The following is a 13,356-nucleotide window of genomic DNA, read 5'->3' as shown; positions in this document are numbered from 1 at the left end:
AGACTGTAATACTCGGGATGCAGCGCGTTAACGACTATGAGTGTAATTACGAAAAACGTCGGTGACTCGAACAGCGAACGAAATTTTTACACTGGTTATCGACAAAAGCACGGCAGACCGGTTAATTGGTCTTCCAAATCGCTTCGATAGGCGCTGACTCGGCTATTTACACCCGGAATATTAGAGGACTAATAGCTGCGTAGACGGTTGTATGTACATAGTTCAGACAACCGTATATGCTACCGCACTAACGTATTACATTTTAATCCGGTATTACGGCGCAGGCTGTACATCATAATCTCGGATCCAGCAGCCAAGGCTAAATGTATTGCACGTGTAGCGGTGACTTCGTGGCTCGTCGGCTAACGTACCCCCCTAACTGGAACTAACTGTCGCGCCGGCCAAGGCTGTCGCACCGCCTCGCTGCCACCGTTTTGGTCAAGCCAGATCGAACTTTAAATTTATGCCCGTACGCGATCTCGAATTACTGTTGCTCCACTAACTAGTTCCAACGGTTTACGAAGTAACAAGCCCTATTGAAAATTTCATGACCTTGTTCCGCGCGCTAAACCACATATTGCTCGATCCTCTACTAAACCAACCCCGCCTGCTACACTCCATTTTTCATTCGAATGAACGATTATTATAATTCGGCTGCCGCGGATCTGTACGCAAATTATTTACACGATAGAACAGCACTTCCGAATTCTTGTAAAGTCTTTATGAGCTTTCACTTTACAAGCTTTCATTTTTGTTATCAACGAATAAGTTTATAAATTGTTCTAAATTTATATAAATTTATTTATACATTTTTTAAAGAGATAGCGACTGGTTAAAACGCGCACAGGTGGAATATTTTAAAATTCTTTTACACGAAGTTACAGGAATTTAAAGAACGACAATTTTCTGGTTATAATTCAGTGTTCCTTTGATTTCGCGGATGTATAATTTCGACAATTAAGCACAGTATTTCTGTATGAACAGTTAACTTATTGTGGAAAATTGTCTGCCACGAGTCTGATCAATGCAATTCCGAGTTGATCGGTTGTAAAAAAATCCGTACACGTCGAAGGCCTGGAAAAGCTTCGTTTCCGTCTGCTTCGATTTATTTGGTCGACGGTTGTACACACGTTGAATCAATATAACGCGCGAATAGGTGGAGAAGTAGACGAATAGGACGGAAATACGGGAACAGAATGTAGTAAACGATGATTCTAAGCACGAAGGACTATTTGTCAATCAGTCTAACCATCGATAGCGACCACCACCGGTGGAAAGCTCTCCGATTGATCCGTTTCATTTTTTGTCTGAATTGTTTTCTTTATCTCTCCCTTGTTCCTCGTTCCCGTGCTTGCAATGTGTTCTCAATAAAAAGACGTCTATTGGACGATTCAGAGACTACGGTGCACACACGCGTCCGGGAAAGCAATGTTGGTGTATTGCGCCAAGCTGAAAAATAGCCGGAGTCGTTTGTAATAAATCACAATGCGCTTATTTATTCGAACTTCCCCGTAAATCTGTTCTCCCTTCATTCTCTTGTTTTAGGTTGCGTTCAAATATTGCTCTATCGCACGCGTGTCGCTGTGTATATATTTTTTTAGTTATTATAATTTGCTTTCTGCAGAGACAAGCCTGAGATACTGATCGTCATGATCCACGCCAATTATTTTACGCTAATAACTAAACTGCGAATTTTTATACGCTTGCAACAAACATGATTTGGTGAAATACGAAACTGTACGGATAACACAAGAGTTTAGGATTATTGTCACATTAGTTTGGATGCATTCAAATTATTAAGAGAAGTACTATATCTTTGTTTAAATTTTTCTCTATCGATAAATAGCCTGTTATGATTAAGGACGATTAAAACATACTTTCCAAACTCTATTAATAATAAAAGGTTCAGATACTTCGACTCTCCTAACACTCTGATGAAATCCAATCATTTCCGTGATTCCAATTTTTATAGAAAGAACCTGTATTCGTATAAACATCCACAGGCTGCTCCAAATGTATGTGTTTTATAAATCATAATTGTTTCTGAATGGGCACAGCGTATATTTATATTTATTAATACTAAGACTAGAACTACGGGACCAGTTAAAATGAATTTTCAAACTCAGACTCTTTAATTTACGGTTATTAAAATTGTAAAGACGTATTTATGGGGAACTGCCACGACGAATTTATTTCTCTAGACACGTATCGTGACAAAAATTGCTCAAAATCCGAATAAAGACATCCTTGTCATTTTCATAAAGTAATATGAAGTAGTCACTTTTAATATTCCGGAAATCTAGAGTTTTAATGTTTGACATTATTATTCGCTGTTATCCCACGAAGTTTTCTAGTTCCGTGAGCATCGCGCGGATTATTTGAGCGGTTGTCGGCACTTGAACGGCAAATTTCGATTTCCTTTTGTAAGCCACGTGCGATTTATCCGAAACATCCCCGAAGTGATAGCACGTGAGATCAGGAACGTAGGACCCGACGGCAGCACCTTCTTCCTTCGGTAGCGCCTCGTTGATCCTCTCATGAATGTTTGGGTAGAATTTCGTGTGTCCTTTCTCGTGGGAAGGGCACACATACGACCATGGCAGGTGGCGATGCAAAGTTGCCCAATTCGAGCGGCTGAATGGTGCACGAAATGCGCTCAAGAGCATTCTACGCGATCCACTTGTCATTAGTATGTTTGACACTTCCAATTCGCCTACAATACAAACGTTAACTCCATTATTTTCCATTGATTTCTGAAAGTTATGCCTATTAACGGATAGCCCATAATTTTTGTTAATAAAACATTATTTCTAGCTTTAAATTTAGATTGCATTCGTTTCATTTACCGGGGGCCTATTAATAGAACTTTCAATAATTGTGAAGCCCTCAACCATGGACCACAGACTTTTAAAAAATTATGAGACAACCGTCCGAAAGATAATCTGTTCAATGATAAACATCATTGGAATGTAACACGAATTATCGAAAAACTATTTTAACCTTTTACCATATAATATCAAGCCAGATTAGCGATGAAAACATACTTTAATTCTCCAATAATACTGATACTAACAGAATAGAATTTTACTTCGACTTAAAAGTCAATACAGTTTTCTTTCGATATAAATCTCACAGTATAACTCCTCACAGTGTCTAAATAGAAAATCTTTCACCCGCGGTTTTCATTAACCCTTTGCACTCGGCGCTATTTTCAATCTAAAACTAAATTTTTCTTCCGTCTTGCAATATTTTCATGTTATTCGCACGGAACCGATCCGATTTCTACATATAATATTTAAATGTTTAGTAATCCATTAAATACAAATTGTGTAATGTAACAGATATTTTGTAATATTTTTTCTAATTTCTTTGAAATAATGCCACAATAATTTCTAGTGGTGCTTCAGAGTCACCACTCGAGTGCAAAGGGTTAATAAATATCGTTCGTTCTGTGTTTGTAATAAGGACGTCGCTTTATCACGAACAAAACTACCGCAAACAGCGGGAACGAATACATTTAAGCTGTTAAATAATTTCAAGAAGTTAGACAAACAATTTTCATCATGAAAATGATGAGGAACATCATGTCCCAACCCATGAACCAGAGGATTAAACTGAAGAGAATGATTAAAGGAAGAGAAACGCTACCGGGTAACGGAAGAATTTGACTTCCGGATCCGAAGCATTACAAATTTAAGCGAGTCCTACAGTACGTCGCGAAACTGTCGGTGGGAACGTACGTTCAAAGTTTGCGAATCGAAAATGGCTGAGCAGCAGGAACTCTTCCTCGACGAGAATCGTCTCGTGTTCGAATACGTCCATGTCACGTAGCGCCCAGACGACGGCGGCGTTAACGAACGCGTGAATATCCGTGTCGATCCTAACGTTCATCAGCGTCATCGTGACTTCCTCGCAGATCGCCTGGACGACCAACGAGCTGATCAGAAGATCCATGTCCGGCTGGTCGAACGGCAGCTGCTTGATCGACTGCGAAATACGGTCCTTGGCCTCCCGTAACCGTTCCTTGGTCTCCGTCACCCGTCGTTTCTTGTTCCGCTCTTCGTAAGCGACACTCAGATCGAACTTTCCCGGCAAAAGTGTCCTACCGTTTCGTTCGGAACGGGAAGAACGGAGAAAGAGAACGAGACAAAGAAAGAAAGAGAGAGAGAGAGAGAGAGAGAGAGAGATGTAGGGAACGATAGAGAGTCAGAGGGGGACGAAAGGAGAAGTGTGGGGCAATTAAAAACGTCCGGGGTCGAGGGATAAGAGGGACAGCGAGGGGTCGCCCGGTCAGCTCTTTTGATAATGAATCCCCGTACGTTTGTATGACGCTTTAAAAAATTTACGACACTTGCTTTTTACCAGGGCGAAACGAGACAGGGTAGAAAGAAGGAGGGCGAGGGGGCAGGATGGGGAGGAACACCGGCGAAAAATTTGAATAATTTATTTTCTCGACCGTTCTTCCGAGAACGCTCGCGAAATAAATTCTCATTAATTTCGCGGATGGAGGGGATGCCGCCGAGAGAACGTCGTGATACCGTGTACTCTTGGCTTCGTGTTGCTTAATTGCTTCTTATAAATGCTCGTTTCGCGGTACTGGTTTCGCATGCGGACGAAGGGAATAGCAGTGGGAGATGCAAATTTGATGGATAACGGTTTCGCGTTGTTTATTCAAGTTAAGAGCAAACACTCGTTTAAATAGATGCGTATGTTTTTTTTTTGTTTTCTGAAGTGAAAGGGTTTGCTTGTCGTATCTGAATCGCCCACTTATGGAATTTTCTGTAATGGTTCTTTTATTGTGTGGAAGGGTATGTATGCATATAAATTCGCTTAAATGGCTAACTAGGTTGAAATAGTTTACACATGTAAATTCACAAATGAGCGATCGATTTCGCGATCGTTGATTATTTTTCAAGCAGCAAAAGTATATGCAATAATAGCCTAAATGTAAACACTCAAAAATCTGGATTGAAAGTTTGAATTTACGAACCTGACTGGGGACCGAGGTCTTCTGGGTAAAGCAGAAGCTTCGTAGCCACGTTCGGGATCAGTAAACGTAAAATTCCTGGCTTTCGGTGTAAGACTGTATGGCAAGTATCTGAAAATCGCATGTGCAGTGTTTGAACAACTGATTAAAACATTTGTACAATTGTTCACCTATTAAGAAAACAAATTTTTATGCGAAATAAAAATTGTTTGTGTTAATTATGATACAATATATAGAACCTACGTAGATATTATTTCTTTTCCTTGTGATGTTATTAGGTTAAAAACAATGCAACAGTATTTTGGAATTCTCTTTTATCATGAATGCACAAAATCCGCAGTCTACAGATAAGTCTGGCAGAATTAACTGTATTATAAATAAGAAATTCTTTCCTACAATTGATAATATTATTTCAACAAAATGAACAAACGAGACTAGTGCAGACAAATCGACCTTGACGATGCATGCTCGAACGCATGCCGGTGATAAATGTTGCAATGCCTGCAACATTTATCGATGTTTGTTAACAAAGCAGCATTGTTATTCGGAAACCCGTTGAACTCGAACGACCGCAATAAAAGCGACTTCATTCCTGTAAGCCCACAAGCTGTTGAATAATCAGTGGTAAACGGATCGTGTAAATATTATGACTACATTGCGTGTAACAACAATAATATAATGCATTATCCTTGTGACCGGAAAAGAAAAAGAGCGAATAAATGCATACACGTGCAGATACAAATCCCAATAGGGATTAAAAAAAGTACTCATCGTCAAATATGAAAATCCGAGTTGAATCGGAGACTCAGTCGCCAGCCAGCGAATCGATATCGCACACGAAAAGTGTTTGAGCATAATCCACCTTAATAAAAAAGGAATGAAGCATTTATTTAACCATGTATTTATAATCAGATTCAGAGCTTTAATTCACCGTTATTAATCCTCTTGTAGCGAGTTTTTCCGAGTGCGTGTGCCGAGTACGGCAGTGCTCGCTTTTCGCAAAGTTGCAAAACGCGAAACGAAGAAAAATTCAAATTCAGTCATTTTCGTCTTACCTTTTCAAATGTGGTAGCATTGTATCGTTGAGATTCTTCCGATTAAATTGAGTCCAAACATTACGTAAATCGGTCTACTTTTATAGACTTCATACGTAGCAAGCATACGCATGTCTTTAACTTTGTTATTTGCATTAAGTTTATAAAGCTGGTCCGATTTACGTCGTGTTTGGACTCATTTCGATCAGAAAAATCTGGATAATCTACCGGTAGTAGATTTGTAAAGGTAAGACAACAATCACTGAATTTGCAATTTTCTGTATTGCATGATTACCGTCCGTCTTCTTTCCTTTAGTAATCTCATTATCTTTCCTTGTCGAGTGAGAATAACGCTCCGCTGAGCTCGAGCCATTTCGTGGTAGGGGAAAGAGTGGGTATAGGACGTGTAGATTGAGGCGTAAAAGATTTAGCAAATTTAAGCGAGCATGACTGCACTGTGTCAAGAGCTATAGACCGTTGACTATTGAGGAGTCAGGATCTTCGGAAAAGCAACGGGCAACGATTTCCGTTCGCTTAAACTGATCGGCCGCTCGAAAAGATTAGGGCATGGGTCCATCCCGCTTAGTGTGTTGGACTTTTTGGACAGGCGGCAACGACTAGACGGAAATTGCGGGAAATGTAACTGCAATGGCTTCGCTCAATTACTGTGGCTGGCCTTTCGAAGACGCTGGTTGCGGCTTTGCTTTTCCTCCAGCTTTGCCGGCCCCTTTGGTAGCCGGTGATTGGACGGAAATTGCTGGAAAAGTAACCATAACGGTTTCACCCGGACCTGGTCGATGGATCGAGGAAACCACGGAAGCACGTTAATTTTACACGAACATGGACCATCCTGGTTCCCAATTCGCCATTAAATTTTAATGACAGAAACCGTCTTCCCGTCGTCGATATCTCAATAAATCACCTTGGATTCACAACGTATCCTTGCGCATCGTTGTGTCTGTGCCATCCACACATCTGTTCCAAAATCTTTTCATATCGAAATTTTGAACTCGTACAGAGTAATTGTTCCAGTAGTCAGCCATTTAAGGCCAGTGTGTCGTATATAAATAAAAGAAAATTTAAGAAAAAACTAGAACTCTTGTATACACATTATGCTTACAACAGACCTTATTTATGTTGCAACCTAATATTACAACTCTGTTTAAAGTCGACTAGACTCATTTTAGACTGTAAACTTCTCCTTTCAGAACCTTTCCTCAGTATCTTTCTTTCGCCGAAAATCTTTCAGAGGAAGAAATTTAATAGCAAATATAGTAGTGAATAATAACAAAACTAGACTTTTCTTAGTGCATCATTCCGTACACTATGGCCGCCAATGTACTCTCCACTGTTCATCAAACAATGTTATAACTAGACAGCGGATCTTTATGCAGAATAAACATTTTCTCCCTGATTTGCAACAAACTGGAGTAAAACAGATTTTCTATCTTAATATGTTCAATAGGTCGAAAATAATATAGCAGTACTTTGAAATTCTTCTATTTTTTTCACTGTTTCGAATTACTCATTTTTGTCATAAATACATAAAATCCGCTGTCTAATCATAACCCATAAATTATTTCGAATGAAAATTAGATGGTACTGTTACTGTCTTTCGTTGGATTACATATTTTGGTTGCAGGCCGAAAAGCGCAAATAAAGAATAAATAATAAGTATAATAAGTGTATCTGGACACCTAACAGTGTAGGAAAGTCGAGTGCCAATGTAAAGGTTGAACAGGCTTCTGTATTAGATCAATGAGGTGAACTTATTCATTTTTATTTCAATGAATCGGTTTCTCGCGATGTGGACTGGTGCTCGTTTTTCAAACAACGCGGGAACTCGCGATGATTGAGGCAGCCTGGAATTACAAATCCGTCGGATGACGTGCGGATATATTACCCATGCGAGGGAAAACATTTCACGATGCGAGGTTCTGTGAAATATTAGCCACCAAATGTTGCGAGCGCGGTTGTCATGCTTCTTACGGAAACTATGATGGACACGTCGCGGAGCATTACTATAAACCAGAAACTATACATCACGCAATGTGCATGATAGGTTTAAAGAGAGATATTGTACTAGGAACAGACTGTGGAACTTCATATATAAAATCACATTTTTTTCAACGAATTAAAATAATCACTCTCTCCCGGTTATAAACTTATCACATGAAACTGTATTAAATGTTAACTAACTTTATAGTTTGATTTTTAAAATGGTTTTAAATGGTATACATGCATAAAAATGAGCAATCTTGTATCAAAGGAATGAATTATGGGTAATAGAAAGTGAATTATACAATTGAATCAGGTCATATTCCAAACTTGGTTAAAGCTGAAAAATGTTTCAGAGGGAATAATTGGTTTAATATTTTTCGTGAAATATTTCAAAATGATTCTTATTAAAATAGTACTGGGTTTTTGTTCAAGTGCATTCTTTCAAATAGGTTATGCAGAGGAGCATTAAAAAGTTTCTCCGTAACTGTCGTATCGTCGGGTCTGCCGAGCGACAAATCCAGTAGAGGTGATCAATTCCTTGTAGTGTGCCGAACGTAGAAAACCATAGCTATTGAAAAAGAAAAAGGGCCTGAGGTTCGACGCTTCGATTCTCTGCCTCTCTTTCTTTTTCGTTGGTCGTCCTCTCTCACACCCGAAACTGCTTAACCGCTTATAACACAATTAATTATGATCGTAACTATATCGTGTGTGGTGTCATTTCAATCAGAAAAACGAGACGAATACGATGGTAAAAGTTTCATAAAAAAAAAATAAGAAAATTAGAAAAATTGCATTCTTTTGCTTCACTTGCATTAGTGTAAGTCTCACCGATACCCCCCCCCCCCCGGCTCAGTCGTCGAGCGTGTTTACCGCTTGATTGACTCCATGGGGGATCTCCCTCAGTCGTAGGGATAAAATATTGACAGTTACGGTAGAGACCATTGAGACAGTTAGGAAGAGAATACTGTAGTTCTTACACTTCGTAAGTCCTAACGAAATTTTGGTTTACTCTGCCTACCACCGTACCAATTAACGTTGAAATCTAGTCAAAAGATCGTGTTAGTCATGTATGACTGACGTGGTAGTGGAGATATGATAATGCGAAACGAAGAGGGTGGAAAATTATAACTATCGTGTTAATGCGTACAATTCGTGAGACAAGTAGGGGTCCGTAGTGTCGGGCTTCTCATCGGGTTTACCCAAGGCGTAGTACGTTTTGCAGCGTTCCAGTCTCCACAATAATTCGGTTTCCTTTTTTCCCTCGGTGCGATCCGTTTCACCCTCCTCCTCAAAGCCATCCTCCCACCACTGATAATCCTCGGTGTCCCTGATCTCCGCAAACCTCTCTGGAAGCGGAAATATAAGCGGTATGCATACACGATTCAAACGGCAACCCATTTTCCCTCATTCGGGCAGGAGGAACAAGAGGTACGATGCCCGTACTTGCTACCCCCCGCTGTAATACAAGGTTATTGCACAAGAAATACACAGTTTCAGCATTTCATAATAAAAGAACTGTTGAAGACAGTGAAACGTGCCTGGAACTAATTCGTAGGAACACTCCATTTGTTTTAGTAAGAATTATCTGGTACGGGAACTACCTCATCGACTTTTGACATTGACTTTGACCACCTTATCGTTGAGGTCCACATTTCGAATAACTTTTCCCTGCTCACGTTGCCGCCATTTCGCTTTTGTTTCTGAGATACTCGCAAAAATACCTCCCTCATTAGGTTATATTCATTACGTGTCTAATGTGTATCTATTGTGTATCTACACATATTTTTTCGCAAAAAAGTTAATATTAATTTCTTCATTTTTATTATATCCAATAACAGTGCATATCAGTCACGAATATTAAAAACGATATTTTATTTCGCGAAAAAGTTAATTCAATATAATATCATATAACTAATACCATCAGCTCAACAATGACAAACTGTAATATAATAACCATTACCTCGTTCGAAAAAATTTCACAGCACTCCCAATAATATCGTCTCGCTAAATTAAATATTCGGTTTTATTTTGTAAACCTGAATCTCAAACGAATTTCCATCTGAAAGCGAATGTAGTGACTTGGTGTGCAACCACAGTTGGTACCACGTTGTCCGAAAAAAAAGAAAAATACAAAAACCAGTTAATAATTTTGTCCCGGCGAGAAAATGGGAAACGAAAGGCAGAGCTGCCGGCTATCGATAGAAACGGCATTTACGGATACGTGCGCGCCTCATCGTAGCGAACGCGTTCGAACGAAACGATCAAAACTCAAAGCATTGAATCTCCCTGGAGATTGCGTTGGTCGACTCCCAAAAAATCGTGTCAAACGTGATCGATGTTACGCCGGCGAATGACGATGGATGATTCGTCGATCGTATAAAATAAATATCGCGGATTTTTTGCCACGGCTCGCCGAGATTCACTAGTTGCGATCGAAGACTCGTGAACGTTCATCTTTCAGCTTCGTTAAAGTTATTTTACGTTAAAGTTATTAACACGTTCGTTAAAGTTACTTTAAAGATCCGAACAGTACTTTTAAAATTGCGCTCGGATTAATACATATAAGTTCGTACATTTAATCTTTAGTTCTTTCTGCATTGTACGATTTTAAATTCATTTTGCGAGACTCTCCGTCAGATATTGCAATCCAATTACTAGATTGCGGATTTAAAATGTTCAATGAAAATGTGTTTTTTCTTTTAACCCTTTGCACTACGATTCATTTCACGGTTTCAGTGATTAGAACTTTTTTGTAATTCGTAATTTCCTAAAAAGAAAGGAGAAAATTTATATCTATTATATGCCTATATGTTCTTCAATAGCCGTATATTAACAACGCCAAAATAGAATTTTATCTCGGTTTAAAGGAAATTAATAACGTACATATTTATTAGACTCTGTTCCGAATCTTCATTACGAGTATGACTCGATATTGTAGGGCAATGGGTTCTATATATAATAATCCTAATCAATTGGAGAGCATACAACAATATTCGTGAATTCTTCTAATGTCTTTACAGTGTAGTATTTTATCGAACTATTTCATCGTAAATGTATAAAATTTGTAGTCTGCACATTAATAAATTTTCGAAAAAGATTTTACACTTTGAATATTGTGTTATCACAAAAGAAGAATCCTACGGCGTAGGACTAGGTAAATGAAGTACGAGAATACGATAGCAAAAATCAGTTAGAATTTTGTTTATTTCTATGACGAGGTCTTCGACGATAAAAAACTCACCCTCGGGATGCTGAATAGTGGTGTCACCAACCGTGCTCGTAATTTTTCGTTTCTTACGCCGAGCAGAATCGGTATCGTCTAATTCGGTAGATGCTTCTTTACTTTCCCTCGGAATCCGACATTCCCTTTCCAAGAATGGCGGATACAGCTTGAGCAGCGTCCAGGTGCTGCGACGGTGCTTCATACCCATTGCACTAGGACTCCACTTGACCATATTGTTTGTTTTGAGCTACCACTTTCTCCCAAATTAACTGTGAAAGTCGGATAGTCGAAGGTTTTTTCTTGTGAGCAGACTCTCAGGCGAAATATAATCAAACAATTTATGAAAACTCAAATTAAGAAGAAGTTTCCTCCTTTCGGCAATGATTTTAGTACGTTAAAATTACAAAGATGCATAGTGGACTGCGGAATTTTATACAAAATTAAAATTTTCTGCATGAATTACAAAATATAGAAGCTACAAATCGGTTGGAAATAATACAACAATATTTTTAAATTCCTTAAACGTGTTTACTGTGTTGCCATTTTAACTTACTTATTTTTATCATAAATGCTATCAATCCGCAGTCTAATTATTAGATTTAATTCTATCGTACCAATGTACAATGTATTAAATATTAGACAGCTGATCTTTATGCAAAGTTTAATTTTCTGAGTATAATCTGTAAACTATGCATTTGAAAACAAAAGTTTACTTCCCGTATCGAAGATTCTAATATTTTAACATTGAATCGTAAACAATATTAAACTTCATCAAACTCTACCTATATTATATTATTCTTCTTATTTTCATGTACCATATAAGAGTATGAAATTTCGCAGTCTAATAATTATCTTTATCTCGTCTATATGTGACATAAATTCATAACCTGCAGTACAATTACAACTTACAAAATTTTAACAAGAATTTCAATTTTAATTAGATTTCGCAGGTTATGCTGTCATAGTCACGTTCTGACAGACAAACGACAACCAATCGATAGATCATATGGTAGTTCGAATATTTAGAACGTTTCATTCGATCAATTAATATTTTGTTTAGACATTTTAAACTTCAACATTTTTCTTTAAATTTAATTTAATACTTCGAATTTCTTCTCTTTTAACTCGTGTAGTTTAAGACGAAATATTTTAATGCATACTTTTGCAACACGTAACAACAATTTTTACTGGTGCGCGGTAAATTTCGCCGCGTTTCCTTCCTTTTTGCATATCCTTAATGACGACGCGACGTCGTAAAAGTTCAAAGTAATGGTCCGTTGGTAGATGAAACCTAAACTGGCGACACTATAGCCGTTTGAAACCACGCTGTCTATACTATGAGGCCCTGGTGTCAATCTCAGAGGTTACATCAATCTTTAAACTGCAATATCTTCATCCATTAATAGTTTTTTCATTCGATTGGTCCCTTTAACATCGATATCTGCAGTGTCTTCAACTGTGTAGGCTATACTTGTTCCTATTAGCCAGCCTGTCCCTATTAATGTGCTTTCGTATTTTAATAAGCAGTAAAACTTAACTCTGTCCTAATTTTACAGTATATTTCACGTTTGCATATTTCTACTTTTACAACGAAAAAATTCGTAAAAACACTTATTTCAAAGAGAAATATCAATTTTTATGGGAGCAGTGTTCTGGCAGGCGCAATAATTGGAGACAAACAAAGTTGAACGAGCGCGTTAACTGGCGGCAAAGTAATGTGTTCAAAGCAATTTTGAAGGCACGCTGATGTATTCAGAAAAGAACTAAAAATTAACATTTAACTATTTTTGCTCAAAATATTTATTATTTTACTCCATTATTTTATTCCATATGGCTTCCATTATTTTCAAGATTCCCATTAAGTGTGTTGTTGAGTTTAGTTTTCTCGTATAGAGATGCATAGAAACGCAATTTTATAATGAAATTCCTGGTACATTGGAAAACATAGAGCGCTAACAAAGTTATCATTTTTGTGTGGTATATGAAAATGTCATGAACGTAATAGATACCCGTTTCCTACGAAATATTCATTTGTGGTCGGTAGAATACAATAACAAAAAGATTCAACCCTGTATCTTCTCCGTAAGGGTAGTTGTAGATACAAATAAAAA

At 38.1% G+C, this 13,356-nt stretch overlaps 2 protein-coding genes across 2 annotated transcripts in view; one reads left to right on the top strand and one right to left on the bottom strand.

Annotated features, from left to right (window-relative positions):
- The window catches only part of LOC143357087 (dipeptidase 1), a 233,220-nt gene that overhangs the window by 122,402 nt on the left and 97,462 nt on the right, over window positions 1-13,356 (top strand). The gene's annotated exons all lie outside the window — the stretch shown is intronic.
- On the bottom strand, window positions 2,316-11,477 carry LOC143357330 (uncharacterized). The gene is made up of 5 exons (XM_076793742.1): window positions 11,264-11,477; window positions 9,170-9,368; window positions 4,991-5,098; window positions 3,741-4,102; window positions 2,316-2,713 (listed from the first exon to the last, which is right to left on the bottom strand). Exons 1-5 carry the CDS (start codon window positions 11,475-11,477, stop codon window positions 2,334-2,336), a joined length of 1,263 nt encoding a protein of 420 aa, XP_076649857.1. The 3' UTR covers window positions 2,316-2,333.

Source organism: Halictus rubicundus, chromosome 9, assembly GCF_050948215.1.
Source record: "Halictus rubicundus isolate RS-2024b chromosome 9, iyHalRubi1_principal, whole genome shotgun sequence".
NCBI classification, from domain to species: Eukaryota; Metazoa; Arthropoda; class Insecta; order Hymenoptera; family Halictidae; genus Halictus; species Halictus rubicundus.
This window is presented reverse-complemented; position numbering and strand designations above follow the sequence as displayed.

What these genes read in the sequence shown, in the direction of transcription:
- LOC143357330 (XM_076793742.1), bottom strand. Translation starts at nt 11,477, where the DNA reads ATGGTCAAGTGGAGTCCTAGTGCAATGGGTATGAAGCACCGTCGCAGC. An exon ending in CCCTACTTGTCTCACGAATT is followed by an intron (nt 5,099 to 9,169) that starts GTACGCATTAAC and finishes TGCGATTTTCAG; the next exon opens with ATACTTGCCATACAGTCTTA. An exon ending in AGACCTCGGTCCCCAGTCAG is followed by an intron (nt 4,103 to 4,990) that starts GTTCGTAAATTC and finishes ACGAAACGGTAG; the next exon opens with GACACTTTTGCCGGGAAAGT.